This window comes from Rhinatrema bivittatum, chromosome 1, assembly GCF_901001135.1.
Source record: "Rhinatrema bivittatum chromosome 1, aRhiBiv1.1, whole genome shotgun sequence".
In the NCBI taxonomy this organism is placed as follows: Eukaryota; Metazoa; Chordata; class Amphibia; order Gymnophiona; family Rhinatrematidae; genus Rhinatrema; species Rhinatrema bivittatum.
In genome coordinates this window covers 227,659,663-227,683,679 of record NC_042615.1, presented here as the reverse complement: position 1 = coordinate 227,683,679, position 24,017 = coordinate 227,659,663, and the positions used below count along the sequence as shown (strand labels likewise).

At 47.1% G+C, this 24,017-nt stretch overlaps 1 protein-coding gene across 6 annotated transcripts in view; it reads left to right on the top strand.

Annotated features, from left to right (window-relative positions):
- Positions 1-24,017, top strand: part of NSD2 (nuclear receptor binding SET domain protein 2) — a 467,195-nt gene that overhangs the window by 425,348 nt on the left and 17,830 nt on the right. For all 6 annotated transcript variants that reach the window (XM_029592506.1, XM_029592533.1, XM_029592496.1 and 3 more), the window contains exon 22: positions 12,401-12,605. In XM_029592506.1, the coding sequence (XP_029448366.1) occupies positions 12,401-12,605 (205 nt within the window). The remainder of the gene's footprint in view (positions 1-12,400; positions 12,606-24,017) is intronic.

The following is a 24,017-nucleotide window of genomic DNA, read 5'->3' as shown; positions in this document are numbered from 1 at the left end:
TGATATGTTTGTCATGTCTGAAATTCCCTGTACTGTTAAGTGACTTACTGGGAGGATATCCCATCTTTCCAGTCACTCTATCCACTCGACTTCAAGTAGAAAAGGTTTCAGATTGTTGTAAGTCCTTTTCCTGAGAATCTCTTCTGATTGCAGCAGCCCAAGACCATGCTGGAGCTTCTCAACTATTTCTGGATAATAGCAGGCTTCTCAACACAAGTTAGCTTAGATATCCTGCCAGCTGCATGTATGCACATACATACTAAAAGCCACCTTCCCTTTAGGAAATAGAATAGAAAAACAGGATGCATTTTGTGTTTCCATTGGAAAGAAAGCAGTAGAACTAAGGGTCACAAAATGAAACTCCAGGGGGGATGACTCAGAACTGATGCAAAGAAATATTCTTCACAGAGAGGGTAGATGCCTGGAATGTCCTTTCAGAGGAGGTGGTGAAGACAAAAACAGTCAAAGAATTCAAAGGGGCATTGGATAAACACTGTGGATCCTTAACGGCTTGAGGATAGAAATGAAGAAAAGGGTACATGGCGGTAACTTGCTTGTGTGGCAGTTACTACACTTAACCAATAAGCCTTGATACTTTTGATGCAACTACAACATTTCTCTCCACTTCAATGGCAGAGGGAAAAGGGAAATTGGATTTAGACAACCAATGAGGAATCCAACTTTTGCGGTCGGGGGAACTGCATGAAACAGCAGTTACTACCCTTATCAGAAGGCATGGGATTACAACCCTTAATCAATAAGCTTTGATGCTTTTGATGCAACTTCAACATCATTCTCCACTTTGAAGGCGGGGGAGAGTGGGGAGGAAGAGGAATTGGATTCAGACAACCAAATCAGGCCCTGACTTTTTTGATGTGGGGTAGTGATATGAAGACACAAGGGAAAAAACACAGGATTACTTCTACGGCCAAGTCCATAAGCAAAGCACATCAAGCAGCACTGTCCGAATTTTCAAGGAGGCTCATCACCCAGTAAAAATTGTTGCTAGTAGTAAATTTTTTATGGGTTATCATAAGGCTTTGGGTTCAAGTACATACCCAGATCAGTCCAGACTCCTAGGTTTTGTACTCCTACCAATAGAAGGAGACAGTTTTACTGACACTGCTATATAACTAAATTTGCAACCTGCAGTCCCTTAGTATTTTTCTGTGTCCAGCAGATGGTAGATGATGCAAAACCTGCATTCTGAAAAAAGAAAAACAAGAGAAAGCAGAAGAGAGATTTCCTCCCGGGGAGTTGTGAGGTCCTGGTGGAGCTATCCTCCCTGGTTGAGGCAGGCGACCAGGGGGTTTGTAACCCTTCTTAGCTCTGTCTGGGATTGCATGGGGTGGACATCTGGTAGTCAGATCCCTCAGTCTGCACGAGACAGCCTGGTGACCTGCTGGCATTTCCCATGAGAGCCCAGAAGGAGCAGGGAAGTATATTGGGGTTTTTCTTCCTTGGCTTAGTTCTTTTTGTGGTAAAGTCGTTCAAAGAAAAAAAAAAGAGGCTTTTATTTTTTTGTGCCGGGCAGTATCTGTGAGTATTCTGGGTGTGTAGGTTGTTTTCCCAGGGATTTGGGCAAATCAATGCAGCAGGCTGAACTCTTGAGGTGCACGGCTCTGCATCGCCAGGCCTGCGGTGTCAAGATATGTAGTTGGAGCCACATGGATGGTTTGGATCTGCGGGGGTCGCATTTGCGCCTAAATCAACAGGATTTATGCTTTGGCTGTGCTTCTGGCGGGGAGGGTGCATCGGTAGGACCTTCCCCTCTTGTTAGGATGGCATCTGTGCGCCAGGCCAACTTTCCTCCCGGGGCTCCCTCTTGCAGTGCAGCAGCAGCGACCATGTTGAATTCGGCCACACATTCTACAGCGACCTCAGGAGAGCCTGATAGTTCCCACCATAGCTGTCCCCAGCTGGGGCAAACACCGGGATGGCTCAAGGAGAATTTGAAGAGGAGTAATTCCCTCCTTTGTTGGCTCTGTGGATGTGGATACTCCTCAGGACCAGGTCTCGAAGGATTCCCAGATTTTTTCGTCTGTGCTGTTGATGCACCAGGCCTTCTTGGCTCAGAAGTCATTGTGGTGTATAGCAGGTCACGGCCTCGATCCACAGGGGTTCCCTCTTTGAGTATCGGGTCTGGTCCCCCTAAGCGTAAGCAGGCTGATGGGGTTCAACGTTTGTTGGGTCTATCCTCAGCTGGTGACCTGCAGAGGGATACTAACAATTCAGAGGATTTGCAGGAATCCCCAGGGGAGGCCCCGGGGCAAATCCTTTGCAGGAGGCCCTGGACCTATCTGGAAACCTGGAGGAGGTTCCCATGGCTGACGGGGATGTCCCCAAAGTGATCCATGTCTTTCACAGAGAGGAGCTCTGGCCCTTGATTCCACAGGTTCTTTAGGAACTGGGAATCAAAGTGACACAGAAGGAGTCTGACTTGGAGAGTGCTGATTCTGTGCTGGATGATTTGTGGGGTCCGGCAAAGCATTTTCTTTCTAAAAGTCTGTGAAGAAGCTGGTTGTGTGGGAGTGGGATACTCTGGAAGCCAGGCTGAGAGTGGGCAGAGCTATGGCTAAGCGCTACCCTTTGCCGGAGGAGATTTTGGAGTTGTTAGCTCTTCCTACAGTGGATATTTTGGCTTCAGTGGTCATAAAGAAAACTATTCCAGTGGCAGGCTTGGCCATGTTACGGAAAATGCAGGATTGGAAATTGGAGCTTTGCCTCAAGCGAATCTTTGAAGTTTTAGCTCTGGCCATCAGATTCGCAAGCTTCAGGAGGAGCTGCGGTGCAGCAGGCTGACTGTCTAGAGGCGGCAGTGGCTTATGGAGCTGATGCCTTCTATGACCTCATCAGGACCTCTTCCCAAATTACGATGTCGGCAGTATCAGACGTTTGCTGTGGTTATGGAATTGGTCGACAGAGGTGTGGTCCAAGCCTCAGCTTGGGGCTCTCCCTTTTAAGGGGCAGCTTTTATTTGGAGAAGACTTGGAGCAGATAACAAAACATCTAGGGGAGTCCAAGGTGCACAAGTTGCTGGAGCATAAATCTAAGAGCAGAAAGTTTGTGCCGGCTTGGGCTAGGTTTTAGGGCAATCAGAGGTTTCGTCAGTCCAAGAGTTCTGGTGGTCCGCAGAGGCAGACCCTGGCCAGAGTTTCATTCTGGGATCAGTCCTTTCAGGGAAGGCAGAAAGCCCTCCCGGGTTACCTCTGGTACTGGTGCAGAGGGAAACCAAGTCCTCACAATGAAGCGAGGCCGGCCCACTCTTCAGTTCCGGCTGTCAGAGGGTGCTTATTGCTCTTTTTCAAGGAGTGGGCCAGGATTACCATGACCCAGTGGTTCCTCGAGGTGGTAAAAGACGGTTATGGGTTGGATTTTGTACATCGCATCAGGGGCGCTTTTGTCATATCCCCTTGTGCTTGAAGCGACTAAGAGCCATAGTGTTGATTCCGCCAGAGGAGCAGCAAACAGGTATTCTATTTCGTGGTGCCAAAAAAAGGGGTCTTTTCGACCCATTCTGGAGTTAGAGGGTGAATGCGGCCCTCAGAGTTCCGCAGTTTCGCATGGAGACTCTAAGGTCTGACATCGTGGTGGTGCGAAAGGCAGATTATTTCAGATCTCTAGATCTGACAGAACCTTATTTGCACACACCAATCAGGCAGGAGCACCAGAGATTTCTGCAGTTCATGGTTCTTGGGGAACATCTGCAGTTTCAAGCCCTTCCTTTGGGTCTAGCAACAGCGCTGCACATGTTCACGAAGGTGATGGTGGTGACTTTGAGAAGGGACAGAGTGCTGGTGCATCTGTACCTGGATAATTAGCTCATACGAGCAAAATTGGAAGACCTCTGTCAACAGTCTGTGCAGAAGGTGCTGCGACACCTGCAGTCTTCCCTCTCAGTCCCTGGAGCATCTGGGAGCGCAGTTCGACATGCGGGAGGAGAGAGAATTCTGAAGTTTCAGGGTCAGGTTCGTCACCTGTTAGAGCTTTCAGTGCCCAGGGTATGGGACTATTTGCAGGTCCTGGTTTCCATGGCATCAACCCTGTATTTAGTCCCTTTGGCATTTGTGCATATGCGTCGTCTTCAGAGGGCCCTTCTGTCTCTGGAATCTGTTGTCAGGGGAGTTTCAGCTTCCACTGCCACTCAAGGGGGAAAAAGCCAAGGCAGTCCCTGATGTTCCATGTTCCAGTCCTGGTCTTAATGTTCCAGCTTCCAGCTCTTCGTCCTGCTTCCAGGTTTCCTTCTTGTCTACCTTTCTTGGCGTGCCACTGTCGTGGTCCATGATCAGCCTAGGGGGCGCTGTGTAGGGTACTTCATGGCACAAGGCCTGTCTTCATGTCTGCAGTGCAAGTCTCCGGGAGGCCCTTGTTTTTAATGCCAAGGTCTGTTCCTGAATCCAAGTTTTGAATCCTTGAATCCTGAGACTTGAATCTGGTTCCTGGTTTTCGGAGTTCTTTGTTTCTGCTTCTCTCCATGCCCTAGGCTCAAGCCAGAGCCTGCTCCACTTTAGCATGGTCTGTGACCAGCCACGGGCAGCTATGTAGGGCACGCTGCGGTGCAGTGCTCACCCCGTGCTAGTACCTGAATCCTGAATCTGAACCGGAGTCTTCCAAGTTCCTCGAGTCTTCGTTCAGTTCCACGTCTTGTCTTGTTCCTGCCTTCAGCCTTCATCTGGCCTCTCCCACTCGTTGTTCCCAAACAGCAGGTCCAGAAGGGTTACAGTGCATCCGGAGGGCTACTTTTGAGACCAGCATTTCGTTGCTGGGTCTCATTGTGTGTGTAGGTACAGTGGAGGTCTGAGCCTGCCTTGTACCAGTTCCTGTGATGTTCCTTACTCAGCCTTGTTCCAGCTCTAGCCTGTGTTTAGACATGTTCACCTCCCATGGTGCATGCCTTGGGGGCTCCTCCCTGAGCCGCGCTATGGCCCATGGGCTCACATCTCTCCAGTGCAAGCGTCTGCACCCCTGCGTTCGCAACATTTGAATTACCAAAAAAAAACTCCAACTCTGTTAAAATCCCATGTATCTCAGTTGCATTTTCTATGAACTGTAGAAGGGAAACTGATTTCTGTTCAACCTTAATTTTGGTTCATGATTCTTATGGATTTGAAACTTCCCATCAGGAGCCTTTTTTTGTGTCATAGGACACCAACATGATTATTTATTCTCATCTCCTTCTGATCACTTTTGAAAGCTATAGTTTTGCTAGCAGTCATTTAACTCTTGAATTCCAAGTGGAATCAGAAAATGTTTCCTCTGCATTCGGGCAGGCCAATCCACATCAGTGGGTTATGAACTCCTACTAGCAGACTGAGACAGAGTAAAGCCTATTCTCTGATGTCGCTTACTTTTAGCCCTGCCCTGATATCAAACCGCCTATATTCTCCTCTCCGGCAGATGGTGGACATGCATCCCCCTTATGGGGATTGCTTGTGGTAAAAAAGAAAAAAAAATGGGAGTAAGAGACTAGGAGAAGATTCAGACGTACCGCTTGAGCTCCTGAGGTGACACCTGTTTGGTCCCTCCTTCAGTTGAGCACTTTAAGTCTGGAAGTCTGACCAGGCGTAGACTTAAAAAAAAAATAAAAAACGGAAGAGAGGATGAGGGCGTGCTTGGTGGTGAAGGCTTTTGCTTTTTCCCCCTATAGCCAGTGACCTGATCGAGCTCTCAGCCAGGGAGGCTGAGGTTAAAAAAGAAAAAAAGAGTAGGAAAGCTTTAAGTCCCCTCTTTTTTACTTACTGGGACCTTCCTTCCCTTGGCGTTTTTCCTCTGTCTCTTACCCCTTTTCCCTCTCAGTTCTCTGGGGAGTTAGTGTAGCGTGCAAGTGGCTTGGGCTCAACGGACTGAGCAGTTTATGGCTAGACCCTGCTTCTCAGTCTCTGTTCAATTGTCATTTCCCCATCTGCTTAGATGTGTCTGCGCATTCTTGCCACGCAGCAGTGTCCTGATGGTGCTCATGTGCGTGGGTAGTTGTGTACGTAAGGCCACGGCCTAGATTTGAGTGCGTATTTGTGCAGGTATACCCAGGTGCTGTTGGGATGTGCACAGGAGGCCGCCTAGAATAGAGTGCAGAAAAACTAGGGCACTGAGGTCAAATATCTAAGCGTCTTGCCATCTGTGAGGTTTGCCGTATAAGGGTAATCCAGCCATCACTGTCTCTACACCTGTATCAACGCAGCTTAGATGCTCAAGGTGATTTGGCTAATACAGATTTTGCTGAAATTTGGACATCCACTCAACCTATGGCAGTTCCGGAGTGGAGTAGAGAAGAAAGCAACTCAGTGGCTGTTCACCTCCCCCCACCCCTTTCTCTCGATCACAGAGGCATCCCCAGAGAGAGGGATTGAAAAGTTCTAGATTTGCTCTGTTGACTCACCCTGAAGATGTTCAGTGTGGACAAGGGGTGACACTATGGGCTTACAAAAGAAATATCCCATATTGGTCACTTTACGCAAAGGAGTGGGATCCAATGGCTCAGTGATGGAACCAGGAACCTCATTCTTGGCCAGTGCAGGCTGTGACTTGATGTGGACGGCCGCTAGAGAGGTAGCTTCCATGATGGTGGCTAGGCACCAGTTATGGCTGAGAAATTGGTCGGCAGAGACTATTTCCAAATCCAATCTCACAAGGTTGCCCTTTAAAGGTTCTTTTTTATTCGAAAGTGAGCTGTAGAAGATGGTGAATAGCTGGGATGAATCCAAGGTTCCTCGATTGCTGGAGGACAAGAAGGCGGCAGCGTGTCCTTTTGGGGTGAAGAGCCACTCCAGGGATTCCAGTCTGTTTCGTCCATACAGAAGAGCAACTCCTCAAAGGTCTCGACCCTTCAGAAGATCTTAGTCCTTTCTGACTTAAAAAATATAAAAATAAAACCATAAGGATGAGGGCTCCAGGGCTGGAGCACCTTGATCTTCCCATTGAAGGTGTGGGAGCTCACCTACTGAATCAGGAGATAGGCAGGCATCTATCTCGCTTTTATCAAAGGTGGGCCCATATTATGATGAACCAGTGGGTCCTGGAAGTGGTAAGGGACAGTTATGCTCTAGAATTTCCCCGAATTCCTCCTGATGCACTTATAGTCTCTCCTTACAATTCTCTACAGAAGGAGACTTTTGGATTTGAAGGCCATAATTCCTGTTCCCAGATCACAAGAAAATTTGGGGCACTATTCAATTTATTTTATCGTTCCCAAGAAGGAAGAGGGGTCCTTTAGTCCATCCTGCTGCATCTGAAGGGAATCAACCGACATTTGTGTGTGACTCATTTCAGAATGGAAACTGTTCCGTAATAATGGCATTACAAACAGGAATTTCTCACATCTCTTGACCCAACTGAGGCCTATCTACATATTCCCATTCATCAGGAACATAATTTCCTACGCTGCGCCTTTCTGGGTCGTCGTCATCAATTTCAGGCACTACCCTTCGGGCTAGCTCCTACATCCAGGACCTTCTCCAAGGTGGTGGTGGTGGTAGTGGCGTCTTGGCACAAGAAGGGCATTTTGGTCCATTCATATCTGGACAGCTGGTTGAGTCAGGCCAAAGTGTAAGCGAGAGTCACTTGGCATCTTGCAACTTGCTCTCCTTGCTTCAGGAGCTAGGCTGGATGGTGAACTTTGCCAAAAGCAGTTTAAAGCCATCTCAGACCTAGGAGTATGTCTGCATGCAGATCAGGGCAGAGTGCTTCTACCGGAGACTTGCATACAGAAGTTACTCAATTTCAGGCTCTGAGATGGACTATTTGCCTGACAGTATGTTCTTAACCTTCAAGTCCTGGAATCGATGGGAGCCACATTGGACATAGTCCCTTGGGTGAAGGCGTACCTGCGGCCCCTTCAACATGCATTGCTCTCCTGGTGGAATCCGCAATCGCAGGAGTACACAGTGAGACTGCACTTGGCATTGGAGGTGAGCATCCATTTGCAGTGGTAGTTACAAGTGGATCATCTCAGGAAAGGGGTTTCCTTAGAGATACTAGACTGGTTAGTGCTGACAACAGACTCAAGCCTTCTGGGTTTGGGGGCTCACTGTAAAGAGTTGGTGAATTCCGAGGAGCGGCAGTGGACCATCAATCTGTTGGAAGCACATGCAGTTCAATTGGCATTCTTGTGGTTCGCTGAGCAGCTGGAAGCTCAAGCTGTAAGAATATCAGACAATGCCACAATAGTGGCCTACATCAATCATCAAGGCAGAACCAGAAGCCAACAGGTGTCAGTGGAAGTAGATGCGCTCATGATGTGGGCAGAACATCTCCAGGACATATCCGGCTCCCACATTGCCAGTAAGCACAATCTAAGGGCCAACTTCTTCAGCAGGCAGGTTTTGGACCCAGAAGAGAAGGAGTTGGCAGACGAGGCCTTTCAACTTTTCGTGGCGCACTGGAGTTGCCCATACCTGGAGTTACAGTTTTTCAGTCGCAGAAGGGATCTGAGAGTGGAGGGCATTGATTCATTCAGGTTTGGCCATGAAGCAGGGTATGTTATGCCTTCCCTCTATGGCCAATGAAAGGCAGGGTCATTCAGAAGGTTGGGAGTCAGACTGAAACTGTACTTCTAGTGGCTCCAAATTGGCCCTGGAGGCCGTTGTATGACTATCTTCAGAGGCTACTGGTGGACAGTACTCTCATACTAAAACTTAGGAATGATCTATTGCATCAGGGACTCATAGTACACAATTCGGGTCAGTTTCGTCTTATGGTTTGACCCTTGAGAGGGCTTAGTTGCTGAAGCATAGTTATTCTTCTGCAATGATTTCCACTTTGCTCCAGGCCAGGAAATTGTTTACATCTCTAGTGTATGTTAAGGTTTGGAGAGAATTTTCGAGAGCTGGTGTGAGGAGCAAGGTTCTTGCCCTCTTAAAGTTGAAATTCCACTGATATTCGAATTTTGCACAATAGTTTGGTTAAAGGCTTGGCCTTAAACACTCTGAAGGTACAGGTAGCAGCTCTTGCTTGCTATAGGGAGTGGGTTAATGGTGGACCCTTGTCTTCCCATCCAGATGTGTCCAGGTTTTTAAGGGAGGTCATCTATGTCCTCCATTGCAGCTACCGGTGCCTCTTTGGGACCTTAATCTGGTCTTGCGTGTTTTGGCAGATTCTAAATTTCGGCTGCTGCATGGTCACTTTGTGGCTGCTCATCTTGAAAACAGCTTTTCTGGTAGCAGTCTGTTCAGCACAACGGGTCTCCGAGCTGCAAGCTCTTTCTTGCCGTGAGCCGTTTCTACAAATGACTCCGGGGGCGGTACAGCTTAGGACTGTACCTTCCATTTGCAAAAAGTGGTTTTGGAGTTTCATTTGAATCAATCTATTTCCCTCCCCATGGTGGACAGGGATAGAGATGAGTGTGATTATTGTCTGTTGCATACCTTGAATGTCAAGCGGCATCTGGTGTGGTACTTAAAGATTACTTGCTCTTTCAGGAAATCTGATAGACTTTGTGCTCCATGGTGGAGGTAAACAAGGTGAACCGGCAACATAGGTGACTGTAGCCGTTAGGTGAAAGAAGTCATCTCGGCCGCCTATGTGAATGCAGATGTCTCATTACCTAGACAGGTCAGGGCGCATTCCAGAGCTAAGTCGTTTTGTGGGCGATGCTTCATTGGTTGTCTCCTGTCGAGATTTGCCAAGCAATGACTTGGTCCTCTTTACACAATTTCTCCAAGCATTACTGCTTGGATGTTAGGACTCAAGAGGATGAGGCTTTCACACTTATGGTGTTGATAGGACTGCGAGCAGCCTCCCACCCTTTTCGGGAGTAGCTTTGGTACATCCCACTGGTGTCGACTGGCCTGCCTGAGTGCAGAGGAAGGAGAAATTACCTGATAATTTCTTTTCCTCTAAGGAAGGCAGGCCAATCTAGAACCCATCCTGGGCTGCCTACTTGCTTTCAGTTTGTCCTTTATATGTGGATGATGTGAAGTGTTATTTCTGTTAATTTGTTTGAAGGACTGGTAAGTGACATAACCAGCCCCTAAGATTAGTTGATACATTTTTTGCTGAACTCAGTGTTTCCCAGTTGGTTGGAAGCATGAGTTGGTTAACTGTTAATCATGTTAAAGTATAATTATTTTTTCCACAGTTTTGGCTTTTCTAGAGATATTGGCGGGCTGATGTTGGAACAGGGCTATATATCAGTGACATCAGTGAGTCAGATTTACTCCATCTCCATCTGTTGGTAGGCATGCATAATCCATTGGTGTGGATTGGCCTGCCTTTAGAGGAAAGGAAATTATCAGGTAAGTAGTAATTTCTCCATTCTGCCTACCTGAGATCATACAGTACTCTTTTATAACTTGTGTTACTTGCCTTGTTTCAGGTGACAGGATAGAGATGAAGCTCTAATAAATTCTGTCAAAATGGTAAAAACAAATTAAAAAAAAAATTACTGGCTCCATGACAATTTAATAAAGGTAGACAACTGTGTTTGCAGTGTTTCTGTCTTTAAGCTTTTAATGTGTTTGTAAATATAGTTTAAATTTTAAATTTATGTGAGGATAAGCAGGATGACTGTCACATGTTTTGAAAAACTTTTCTAGGCATCTGAACTTTCCTGCAGAGTCCCTTCAGTTAGTTGCTATATGTGACACTTAAAAGGGCAATATTCAGACCATCTGTATTGGGACAAAAGTTACATGTACTTCTTACCCATGGATTTGCCACCTATTTTCAAAGTGAAAGCATGCATGATCTTTTGCATGCATGGCTACTGGGTCTGCAGAGTCATAGGAGATTTCCTTTGTCAAAGAGCTTGAGGCTTTGCCCAAGCAACTGCAAAAGCTCTAAGCCCCACATAGCAACCCAGTCAAAAAACAAATTAGTTTTTGACTGAATCCAAGAGCTCATAGCCAGTCTCCATACTAGACAACTCACCTGTTTGAAGGAGGCTACGGTTTTATATAAACATTGGCTCTTCATAACTTTGGACAACTGGGTTCTCTAGATTATAAAGGAAGGCTACAGATTGTCTATTGAAAATACTGCCCACCCAAGGGATCATTTTTAATCTCTTCCTTACCTGGAGTTAGTGAAAATGGACCTCTTGCTATCAAACCCACCCACCACAAGAAAGAGTGGGATTTTACTCCAAGTAGTACTGGTACTGAAGAAAACTGGATGATTTTGCCCAATCCTAGATTTAAAGGCTTTGAACACATACCTATGAAAGAAAATCTCAAGATTTCTTTAGGAACCATTATTCTCCTCCTAAACAAAGGAGACTAGCTATGTTCTCTGAATCATAAGAAATAAGATTTGCCATACTGGATCAGATCATAGGTCCATCAAGCCCAGTATTCTGTTTCCAGTAGTGGCCAATCCAGGTCACAAGTACCTGGCAGGATCCCAAAAACTCAATAGATTCTATGCTGCTTATGCCAGGGATAAGCAGTGGATTTCTCCAAGACCACATTAATAATGGTTTATGGACTTTCCTTCCAGGAACTTGTCCAAACTGTTTTAAACCCAGCTATACTAACAGCATTTCTAGACAGGCTAGCACCCTACTTAGACAAGTAGGGCGCCAGCCTGTGTAGAAACACTGCAAGAGTACATCTGTGACAGATGTGAACAAATGCTTGTGCAACCCTCTCTGGGTGCTGAGTTATTAGAGTTCATTATAATTACCCAAAACCAAACCTATTACCTCAATTGAAATTCATCTGGGTTTTGCTAAACACTATCCTGTCAAAAGCCTTCCCCATTAACATGATAAGACTTTGTGTCCATGAAACAGAAAGTCATTTGGTGTCAGTAGATGATAGCATTGGATGTGGCTGGGGCTGTAGGTCTTCATGGCACTATATAGTTGGTCATTTCCATGGCAAGTTTACATATCTATCTTTATTAAAAATTTCTTAATCACCTAGAAGAAAATACTAGGTGATACACATAATAAAACACATATTGAAATAAGTAAAATAAAATATAAAAAAAAACCAAACAATACATAAAATAAAACTTTACATAAAACCAATAAATATTATAACATCAACAAGCCTGAATGGAAATACAATTAAAATATATATATATTTATATTAGACAAACTTAATGGACTTTGAAGTCATAGTATAATTAAGCCACTTGAGGACATCAGCAGTCCATCTTCAGCATCATACTAGAGCTCAGGGACTCCCTGTCTTGCTGTCTCTCCCATTCCAGTCTGGCCTTGAAGTTACTTTTCCAGATTCCCCGTCAACAAATTGTTTACAATAGATGTCTCCAACCTGGGCTGGGGAGCATATATGCAATGACTTCACACTTAAGGATACTTAGTCTATCACAGGAAAAAATATATAAATGTTCTTTTTATATATGTAATTTATTTACAGTCTTTGAAAATCTAAATTTTATTTCTAGCAAGAGCTCTGTCAAATTGATGTAGTAAAGTTCATGTGCTTTTCACTTGTAGACTTCCTCTACTAATTCTACAGATGAGAAATGCAAGAAGGCCAAAAAGAAAACAAGGAAACGCAAAGCAAAGAGTGAAGGAAAGAAGGAATCTGAAGATGTTTGTTTCCGTTGTGGTGATGGGGGTGAACTTGTGATATGTGATAGGAAGTTTTGTACTAAGGCTTACCATCTCTCTTGTCTAGATCTGGAGAAACGGCCTTTTGGTAAGTAATGGTGAGAAATGTTTACATGCTTAAATAACACTTTCTTGCTAGTTTAACATAGTCTAGAAAAGATTTTTGATAGTACAGATGTTGCCTCATAGACAGATTGTGCCATGCTTCAGCTTTGCATCCCAAATATAATTAAGCCTCAATCTCTTAATCAAAGGTTTATGTTGAGACACTATTTTGTCAAATACTACCACTAGGAAGCTGGTAGTAGTGCTATCAGATAACAAAAGAACAGTGGGCAGATACCCACTGGTTTGTTTTTTTATTTTAACATTTTCCCCACATTTTTATGCACAACTTCCCCCCTTCAAATATTCCAAGCATTGTATTGACAGTTCTTAGCGAGGAGCCAGAGACTGTTTCCTTTTGGAATCTGTAACAAGTACACTGTAAGCCTAGCCCCCCCCCCCTTTCCCCCCCGTTGGTGCTGTGGTTATATAATAGCTGAAAATCCCTCTCTCCCTGCTGCTATTATTGCTGGCACCCAATATGCTAGCCCTGACCCTTCTGAACCAGCAATTTTGGAGATAAATAGATTTTTTTTCACAGAAATCATTGTTCAATTATCACCTTTAGTAACTGGGTGTTCAGGACTGTTTAGTGATGCCCACAGAAATAATTTTGTGGGAAATCCTCCAAATTAGTCCCAAGAATAGATTTTCAGATCATCTGCTCACCAAGAACTGAGGAGCAGGTATTTTAGTTTTCAGTACTTCCTGCTACCCAAAAAACTAAGGCAGCGGTTCCGAAACCTGCTTTGAGAGGGAATCCCAGCTATTCAGGTTTTCAGGATATCTGCATTGAATATCCTAAATGTCCATTGCCGAGGACTGGTTTGAAAATGACTAAACTAGGGTATGCCATCTCATTCTAGACTAATAGACCTTAATCTTTTCATCATAAATGAGAAATTTCAGAATGGCTTCACGTAAACACTTATAACATCTTAAATCTAAGGCTGGCTAGGTTTTCTGGACCTCAAAGAGGATTTTACTTAATTACTGAAAATACATCAAATATGAATTATATGCCAAATCCTATCGTGTACTTCTTTATCACTTAGCATCAGTGCAGCCTTGTACTCAGGGCTGGTAGAAGCACTAGGTGGACTAAGCAGCCACCTAGAGCAGGGTTAGGCAAACTTTTTTTTTTTTTTTGAGAGGGCCACATTACTGGTGCTTATCAGAGCCGAGGACCGGAGTTTCCCTTACAACTTTGTGAGCGGGTGGGGGGTCCCCCATAGAACTCTGTGAATGGGGGTGGGGGAGGCGCAATTATACTGGCAATTATACTCTACAGTCAGAGGACCAAAACAGCAACCTTACCAGTATAAAAAAAAAATTCAACACAATTAACAAAACACCCATAAAATATTTTAAAACACACATCAAATAATACCCAATAATTAAAACCAGTAAGGATTTTTAAAAATTCCTCGTTCTCCATACTTGGAAGCATTTGATTTACAGATGCCCTGAGATTGTCATGGGATTAGCAGGCGGGGGGGGTGGTGTAACGCACACATGCTCTTTCTTTTACGCACACACATTCACACATGCTCTCCCTCACCCATACTCACAGTGCTCTCTCACCCACCCATATCTACATTCTCTCACTTATACACACTATGTGCTCTTACCCATACACATTGCTCTCACCCACCCATATACATAAAAACATCCACTTACTGTCACTGACTCCCTCGCTTATGCACACATACACACACTCTTTCTTATTGGCTCCTGACACACACACTTGTACTCACTCTCACTGGCTCCCTCACACATACACACATCCCAGGCAACCTCCCGTTCATATTCTCTCACACAAACACACACCACCAGACCCCCAGGCGGGAACCCATTCATTGTTTCACACATACCCCCACACACACCTAGGCGGGCACCCATTCATTGTTATACACACACAGACCCCCAGGCAGGCATCCATTCATTCTCTTGCTTGCTCTCGCTCTCTTGGCAACCTCAGAGCCTCCCTTGCTCCTCTGCTAGTGCTGTCGCCACCGCTGCATGCCAGAGAGGAGCCGATCCATCATCCAAGCCCACTATGCTGCTGCTCCTCTTTGCAGGCCACACGGTATTGATAATTCATAGGTTTAGCACTTTCCCCATGTTGATCTCATGTATCGTGAGCTTAGCACAGGGAAAGCGCTGCCGCGAGATAGACTCAGTTTGCCAGGCGATGTAGACATGCAGCTTCTGCACTGCTGGGCGAACTGAAGAGACAGGTCTCTTCCTTTCTTTGCCACTGGTGGGATGGGGTCCACCGGCAGCCTCTTCCTTTCTCCTAGGACATGCAGGATAGTAGTCCTCACACATGGGTGACATCATCAGATGGAGCCTGGCATGGAAAAATTGTCAAAGTTTCTGGAACTTTGACTCAGCATACCCTATTCCATGCTATTGCCTTTGAAAACTTTTTTTTCCACTGTCCTTTTCGAGTTTTCACGTGAATTCATCAAACGCGGGTCGCTGCGGATTACTTCAGCAGAGAAAATCTAGACCCAGAGGATGGAGACAGTCAACCACAGCATTCCAGTTGATAGTAAGCCGTTGGTGAACACCAACTATGGACCTTCTGGCAAACCAGTCCAATGCCCAAGTGCCCAGCTTCTTCAGCTGCAGACGGGAACCTCAGTCCCAGGGAATCGATGCCTGGTACAGACCTGGCCGCAGGAAACCTATTATACGCCTTCCCACCGTGGCCCCTATTGGGCGCAATCATCCACAAGTTAGAACACCACAAGGGACCAGTACTTCTATTGGCCCTGGACTGGCCAAGAAGGCTACTGACAGGGAGCCCTCTCCCGATACCGCCAGACAGGGATCTGCTCCAACAAGGGCTGATCCTCCACGAGGACCCAGCTCGATTCTCTCTTACGGGCCTGGCCATTGAGAGGACTCGCCTGAGGAAGAGCGGATACTCGGGGGCAGTAATTGACACCCTGCTCCGAGCACGCAAGTTCTCCACATCCCTAACATACATAAGGATTTGGAGAGTATTCAAAGCCTTGTGTGAGGACCACGACATCATCCCACGCTTAGTCAAAATTCCCGCGATTTTGGAATTCCTACAGAACGGCCTACAGAAGGGATTGTCTCTCAACTCCATCAAGGTACAGGTGGCCGCATTGTCATGCTACGGAACCAAGAGTGAGGACGATAGCCTAGCCTCTCACCCGGATGTCTCCCACTTCCTGAAGGGAATCAAGCAGATCCGACCACCCCTAAAGTGACCGGTGCCTCTATGGATTCTCAACCTGGTTCTAGACTTCTTAGCAGGAACCTCCTTCAGACCTCTCCGCGGCCTGTCCTTCCGACTATTAACATTGAAAACAGCTTTCCTGGTGGCAGTCTGTTCGGCCCGTCGTATCTCCGAGCTACAAGCACTGTCATGCCGAGAGCCGTTCCTCAGACTCTCCCCGGGAACCATCCAGTTACGCACGGTCCCGTCCTTCCTCCCCAAAGTAGTTTCTCACTTCCATCTCAACCAAACCATCTCTCTACCATCGCCAGATGAGCATAAGAATTCGGAAGAATCTCGCCGCCTGCGCCACCTCAACGTCTGCAGACTCCTAGTCCGATACCTGGAAAGCTCAGAATTCGTACGAAAGACGGACCATCTATTCGTCCTTCACAGTGGGAAGAAGCAAGGGGAAGCGGCCTCACGAGCAACCATAGCCCACTGGATCAAAGAAGGTATCAAGGCGGCCTACGTAGAAGCAGGCAAGCCACCGCCTTTGCAAGTCAAGGCCCATTCCACTAGAGCCCAGGCAGTGTCCTGGGCGAAAAACAAGATGCTGTCACCCGCCGAGATCTGTTGGGCGGCGACATGGTCCTCCATCCACACCTTCTCCAGGTTCTACCGCCTGGATGTTCAGGCTCGAGAGGAAACAGCATTTGCAAGGGCAGTACTAAGTGGGCCTCGGGCAACCTCCCACCCGGTTCGGGAGTAGCTTTTATACATCCCATTGGTCCTGAGTCCATCTGCTACACACTAGGAAATGGAGAAATTACTTACCTGATAATTTTGTTTTCCTTAGTGTAAACAGATGGACTCAGCATCCCACCCGCGGCTGCCATCATTCATGGAATTCTCGGGCGACATCCCCGAGAACAAGTTATTCACAGGTAAGCCAAGCTTTCCTTCCAATTAGGACACCCATCCCACCGGGTGTCGACGTTTCTTGGTTGAGGGCACTGGTGGTCTCCAGCTATAACCAATTCAACCAGTTCAAGTTAATCAAGTTATACAAGTTATTCAGTCACATATATATCCACCATTGCTTTTCGAGGAGAATACTGAAGAGCAGCACTTCCTGCTGGGGTATATGTACTAGGACTGACGTCAGATTGAAATCTGATCCGTCTCCAACTGCTATATCAGGAGTACACTATACCCATTGGTCCTGAGTCCATCTGTCTACACTAAGGAAAACAAAATTATCAGGTAAGTAATTTCTCCATTTGACCACCACTCCTGCTTCCCAGTCGGTTTTGGCATCAGCAACTTTCGAGGAGGAGCTGGAGCGCAGGGTCCAGGTGGCGCTGCAGCAGGCTTTAAAGGGCATCAAACAGGCAGCACCAACGGGTGTTGACACTCGACCTGCTGGAACCGCTGCTGAAATGGCTCAACGTGCTTATCGGTGTGTTACCGACCCAGTTGACGCCGGTCCTTTGAGGCCACCAGTGCTTCCCCCGACCGATACGGTGCTTGCTGCCGGTTCCTCTGAGGAGGAAGCTCCATCGAGGCCAGCAGAGAGACAGAAGCCTGCAGTCCCCCATCTAGCTTTGCTGGGGCCATCACCTGTGCTACCGATGCCCATGCCTCTGGACGAAGGCCAAACACCCAGGGCTCCATCCCCTGTGGACTACAGTCAGGGTGAAGCCCCATATGACCTGGGGGGGGGGGGGGGATAACACTGTGGAATCCTCCAAGTACTCGGAGATTCCTCCCTATAGAACAGTGTCCTGCAGATGAGCGGAAGTGGGTCCCCCAGAGGACCTGACTTTCACAGGTTTTGTACAGGCAATGATGGAAGCCATCACTTTTCAGTTAATGACTGAGGAAGGTGGCAGGCATAAGATGCTGGAAATTCTCTAGTTCATGGAGGCCCCTAAAGAAATCGTGGCACTCCCAGTGCATGAGATCTTTAGGAAGTTTCTACTGAAGATCTGGGAGCACCCCCTCACAGTACCTCCTATCAGTAGGAAGGCGGATGGGATTTACCTCATCTAACTGGTTACCGGATTCAAGAAGTGTCAACTGTCACACCAGTTGGTAGTTGTCAAATCCGCTCTCAAGAAGGCCAAGCGCTCTCGGACCCACGCCTCTGTGCCTCTCGGATCTCCGACCAGAGGTACAGGAAAGACTCAGTGACCTGCCTGCACAGAAGAGAATTTCTTTGGATTTAAGGTGGGGGATGTGGTGACCTAATTACAGGATCACCATGAGACCCTCCAACAACATTTCATCAGCACTTCAGACCCACCCTCCTCAGCCAGGAGTGTCCATGAGACAGGGTCGAGGAAGACTTTATACTGCCAGAGGAAGAACTATCCTCCGGTCCCTCGCTTCTGTTCGCAGAGGCTAAGGTCACTGTGTTATCCCAGGCAACAGACAGCTCCCCAGCTAAATCCTGGGATGGGGTTTTGACTGGATCATAGGGAGTATAAGCCAGCCACCTCTGTATCCAAGACGCTGACTCCCCAGTGGGGGGGTGAGGGGGGCAAGCTACAGTTCTTTGCGGATCGGTGGCCCAGTATAACCTCAGATCAGTGGATCTTGTCCATAGTCCGTCAAGGGTATCAATTAAACCTATGGGGTGTCCCACCAACTGCCCCCCCCCCCCCCCCGTGCCCGTTTTGGGGGGCCAATAGCGCATCAGGAGGTACTACTTCAGGAGCGCTCTGCACTCTTAACGGCCAGAGCAGTCAAGCCTGTCCCACCAGGGCAAAGAGGGCGTGGATTCTACTCACTGTACAGACAGCCAAGTTGCTATGTGGTATGTCAACAAGCAGGGAGGCACAGGGTCGTACCTCCTATACTGGTAAGCAATCCAGATCTGGTCCTGGGCCCTGTCCCACAGGATGGTACTCGGAGCCTTGTATCTGGTCGGAAGGAAGAATGTGATAGCATACAGATTGAGTTGTGCCTTCAAACCCCATGAGTCTGGACCGGGGGTAGCAAACCAAATCTTCTGCCTCTGGGGAAGCCCGGATGTGAACTTGTTCGTGACCTCTGCGACAGGAAGGTGACTCAGATCTCCTCCTTGTTACAGGTCAGACAAACCAGCCTTGGATGTCTTTGCCCGACATTGGAGCTGTACGTGTATCCTCAGATTCCTCTAGTCAAAAGACATTCTTGAAGCTTCGTGAGGATTGGAGGACTATGATCCTCATAGCCCCTCATTGTCCGCGATAGATTTGGTTTCCACTCCTTTGGGAGTTGTCCATTCAGAAACTGATCAGCGTGGGAACTTCCACAGATCTCATCTTGCAAGATCAGGGCAGGGTGCAGCATCCCAACCTCCAGTCCCTGTCGCTTACTGCCTGGATGTTGAGAAGTTAATCCTGCAGCTGCTCGATCTTTCTGAAGATGTGTCTCTGGTCTTGGTGGCTTCCACAAAGCCTTTCACTAGAAAGTCCTACAGACTGAAGTAGAGGTTTTCTACGTAGTGTGAGCAGAAGACCCTAGATCTGTTCTCCTGTCCTATGCAAAAACTGCTTGACTGCTTTCTGCACCTATCGGAGGCTGACTTGAAAATCAACTCTGAGTTCATCTCATTGCAATTGGCGCATACCACCCAAGGTGTAGGTGGCACACCCATCTCTGTACAGCCGGTAGTTATACACTTTGTGGGGCCTGCTTCAATTGAAGCCTCCCCTAAGGCCTCCCGCATGTGGTGTTAGCTCAGCTGATGAAAGCTCCTTTTGAGCTGCTGCGCTTCTGTGACCTGACGTACCTGACCTGGAAGGTCTAATTTTTGGTGGCGGTCACTTCAGCATGCACGGTCAGCGAGTTCCAGGCCTTAGTGACTTATCCACCTTATATTAAGTTCTATCATGATAGGATGGTCTTGCGTATACACCCTAAGTTCCTGCCTAAGGTGGTGACTGATTTCCATCTTAACCATTCAATCATCCTGCTAACATTCTTTCCCAGGCAGAACGGAACGGACAGAAGCCCATAGACAGTCCACCCAACTTTTGATTTCCTTTGATAGGAATAGATTGGGAGTTGCCGTAGCCAAACAGACACTATCCAGTTAGCTAACAGACTGCATCTCCTGTTATGCCCAGGTAGGACTGCATCTTAGGAGTCATGTCAAGGTTCATTCTGTCAGAGCCATGGCAACATCTGAGGCCCAGTTGCAAGCAGTTCCCATGGAGGAGATCTGCAAGGCTGCGACGTGGAGTTCTCTCCACATTCGCATTTCCCTACTTTCGGGATAGGGATGGCCGATGTGAGAAGTTTGGCCAGTCTGTCTTTCGGAATCTCTTTAAGGTGTACAACCCAACTGCCCGGCCTAGGGCCCATTGTTTGGGTTCAGGCTGTCTCCCCCTCTGTTACCAATAGCACTGTGATTGTTGTGCCCATTGGCACCTGCTTGGTGCTCTTTGGATCCCCTTTTATGTTGAGGAGCAGCCTGTAGCTAGGGATTCATCTATGTGTGAAAACTACCATCCTGCTTGTCCTAGGAGAAAGCAGAGTTGCTTACCTGTAGCAGATGTTCTAGGACAGCAGGATGTTAGTCCTCATGAAACCCACCCGTCACCTCGTGGAGTTGGGTTTCTCCTATTTTTTGTTTCATTTTAATTGTAATTTTGTTATGAGACTGAAGAGGGCCCATGCGTGGATTAGATCATGCTGGGCATGCTCAGTCAGTTTTCCGTGCTGAGCTCCATCCGATGATGTCACCCATGTGTGAGGACTAACATCCTGCTGTCCTAGAAAACACCTCTTGCAGGTTTAGCAACTCTGCTTTGTTCACCACCAGTGGGATGGGGTCCACTGGCGACCTTTCTTTTTCTTTGCCGCCAGTGGGATGGAGTTCACAGGTGGCCACATGGGCTTCTCTACTGCTGGGCGATGCTTCCTGCCCCACTGCTCCTTCTGAGGGTGCTCTCATGTCCGACCACTGACATCCAGGTCAATGTAGTCAATAAAAGCCTTCAATGTCAGGCCATTGTTGATTACATCAAAAGTGCCAGAGGGCCAAATTTAATGGGGCAAATTGAGGAGGAGGAAGATTGGAAAAAATCTGTTGTCAGGCTGGGTTTGGGCCATAGTTTGCCCACCGTGACCTAGATCACCACAGTTCTGGAGGTAGCACAACAGTAGTATCACCGCCTTGCTGCCCACATGGGCCCAAATGAGGAAATATTGTATGGATGGGAAGAAGGCAATGCCTTTGCCACTGCCAGAAAGAGTGAGAGCAACATCTGCTATGTGGCCCGAATAAAGAGTTGTATCAGCTGCGGGACTGAAAGAAGTTGCTACCACTGTGTTGTGGGTGAGTGAGCATATGTGTGTATGTATATGAAAGAGAGAAGGTGGTTTGTGCACAACCACCCTTCCTCTGGCTAATCCGCAACTATCTCAGGGCACCTGGAAATCAAAGTTTCCCAGGTATGGAGAACAGAGGATTTTTTTTTCTCCTAGGGCAAGCAGGATGGTAGTCCTCACAGATAGGCGACATCATCAGATGGAGCCCGGCACAGAAAACTTTTGTCAAAGTTTCTAGAAACTTTGACTGGCACACTGAGCATGCCCAGCATGCCACTGTCTGTGCGGCCACGCAGGAATCCTCTTCAGTCTCGTTTTTTCCGAGAAGCAGTCTCCTCTCGGTCCTCAGAGCTATCTCCAAAATGTTTTCTAAAACTTACTCCGTCGAGGATTTTTTTCCTCTGATCTTCTCCATGAAGATCCCACTTAGTTATTGATTCTCCCAGGATCTTGGTAGGTGTGTTTTCCTCGTTCTTTGTGGTTGATTCCCAAGCGTGTCGCACCCAGTGGCTGCCAGCTATCGACTACTCGCCAGCTTACTTTTATGGTGTCGTCCGGTTTTCGCAAATGCTCCCAGTGCCCACGGGCCATGTTTCTCACGGATCCGCACAAAGTCTACATCTTCTGCCTGGGAGCCTTCCACCATGTCAGCAGGTGCCCCAACTGCACTCAGATGACCCCTAAGGGCCATCATTCCTGGCTGGGCAAGATGGAGCAGCTTTTTGGTGCCAAAAGGTATGCTCCATCGACTCTGGTATTGGCAGCCTCAACACCAAAGGGCCGCAAAGACACTTGAGACACACCATCACCCTCCATGTCCCATTTGGCTCCTCCTCATGAAGAGAAGGGCTCAGGGAATAGGCCCTCTTCATCATCGGGTTGGTCCAAAGTATCCAGATCATCACCTCAGCACTGGAGAAAGACCGGGCCAAGCACAGACACGGCAGTCATCCTCGCATGCACCCATGTGACCACGCCAGCTGTGGTTTGCAGACCTGGTTTATCTAGCGGTAGAATGGCCCGTGCGTCTAGCACATCTGCCAGGTTTGTTGTGGCAGGGACCCATATTTTCAGACTAGGAGGATCACTTCTGTCTAGCAGCTTGGCTTTTGAGAGGAGGTGTCTCTGCATTAAAGAGTATTCGGAATCAATGATTACTGCATTGTTGCAAGTGCGAAGGATCTCCATGTCTCTGGCTTATTTAGGAGTTTGGAGGGTGTTTGAAGTGTGCTGCTTGCAGAATAGGTTACAATCGTTAAGGGTGTAGGTTATGCAAGTTTTATACTTTTTGCAAAGTGGTCTGTCTAAGGGCTTGGCCTATAATTCCCTCCAGGTTCTGGTGGCAGCCTTAGGGTCTCTCCTAGGTAAGGTGCATGGAAGTTCGTTGGTGGCTCATCCGAATGTGGTGCATTTCCTGAAAGGGGCGAAACATCTGCGTCCTCCAGTCCGAAAGGTGTGTCCGGCGTGGTTCTTAGAGCTCTGTGTGGTCCTCCCTTTGAGCCGGTTAGAAGGGCAACCTTGAAGGCTCTAACATTGAAGTCTGTTTTCTTGGTGGCTATCTGCTCAGCCAGAAGGATATCAGCGCTACAGGCGCTGTCATGTAGAGATCTTTTTTTGAGGATTTCAGAGGATGGGGTGCCATTGTGTATGGTCTTTTCCTTTTTGCCAAAGGTGGTTTAGTCTTTCCATCTTAACCAGACATTTGAACTTCCTGCTTTTCTGAATTTGTCTCTGACTGATCAAGGAGCTACATCTCTTGGATGTGCGACGAGTGCTTTTGCGATATCTCAAGTTGACAAATGCCTTTCAGAGGTCGGATCATCTGTTTGTCCTTTTTAGTGGAACAAAGAAGGGAGATAAAGCTTCCAGGGGCACGATCGTGAGGTGCCTGAGAGAGGTTATAAGTTCAGCTTACATATGTAAGGGTCGTTTAGCCCCAGAAGAGTTGCGAGCACATTCTACTAGGGTGCAAGCAACTTTCTGGGCAGAATGACAATTGTTACTTCTGCAAGAGATTTGTTGGGTGGCAACATGGTCTTCTCTTCACACTTTAACCAAACATTACCGCCTGGATGTGCAGGCACTAGACAAGGCGACTTTTGGGGAGAGTGTGTTGCACGCAGGACTTTCGGGCTCCTGTCTGGTATAGGGGAGCTTGGGTACATTCCAGTTGTCTAGACTGATCTGGGGTACGAAACAGGAAAGGAAAATTTGTTCTTACCTGATAATTTTCATTCCTGTAGTACCACAGGTCAGTCCAGAGACCCATGCCATTATTTCGAAAGACTCCCTCGCTTCTGGATGTTTTGGGGACATGATGTAGGCATGCAGAGTTACTGAAAGTGTACATAAGTTAATATGTTCCTAGGTTTTTGGTGCAAAGACTTCAGGTTTTAGGGGACGCCAAGTTTATTCTCTCCTCGCCTTTAATTTGCTTAGGGTTTGTTAATTTGAACATATTGGCTTAGGTACAGGACAATACTGAGGGACTGTCTGAACTCTTGTTTATGTAGCAGTGCCTCAAAGAATTGTTCTCTGCCTCCATCTGCTGGTAAGGATGCAGAACCCACTTGTGTGGACTGATCTGTGGTACTGCAGGAATGAAAATTGTCAGATAAGAACACATTTTCTTTTTAGCTGGCTAAATGAATATTTAGGCACTTATCCAGCTAAAATCTAGCCAGCTAGTAAAATAACCAGCTAGAATTTAGCCAATTAACAGGGTTATTCATCAAAATGCATTATAGCGTTATCGCACATGATAATTGTGTTACCGCATGGCGCGAATACAAATTTTTTTGAAGGAGCGGGATTGGGGAGGGGTTTGGGCGGGATTAATTAAAATGAGAGGTGATATCGCACCATGCAATAGCA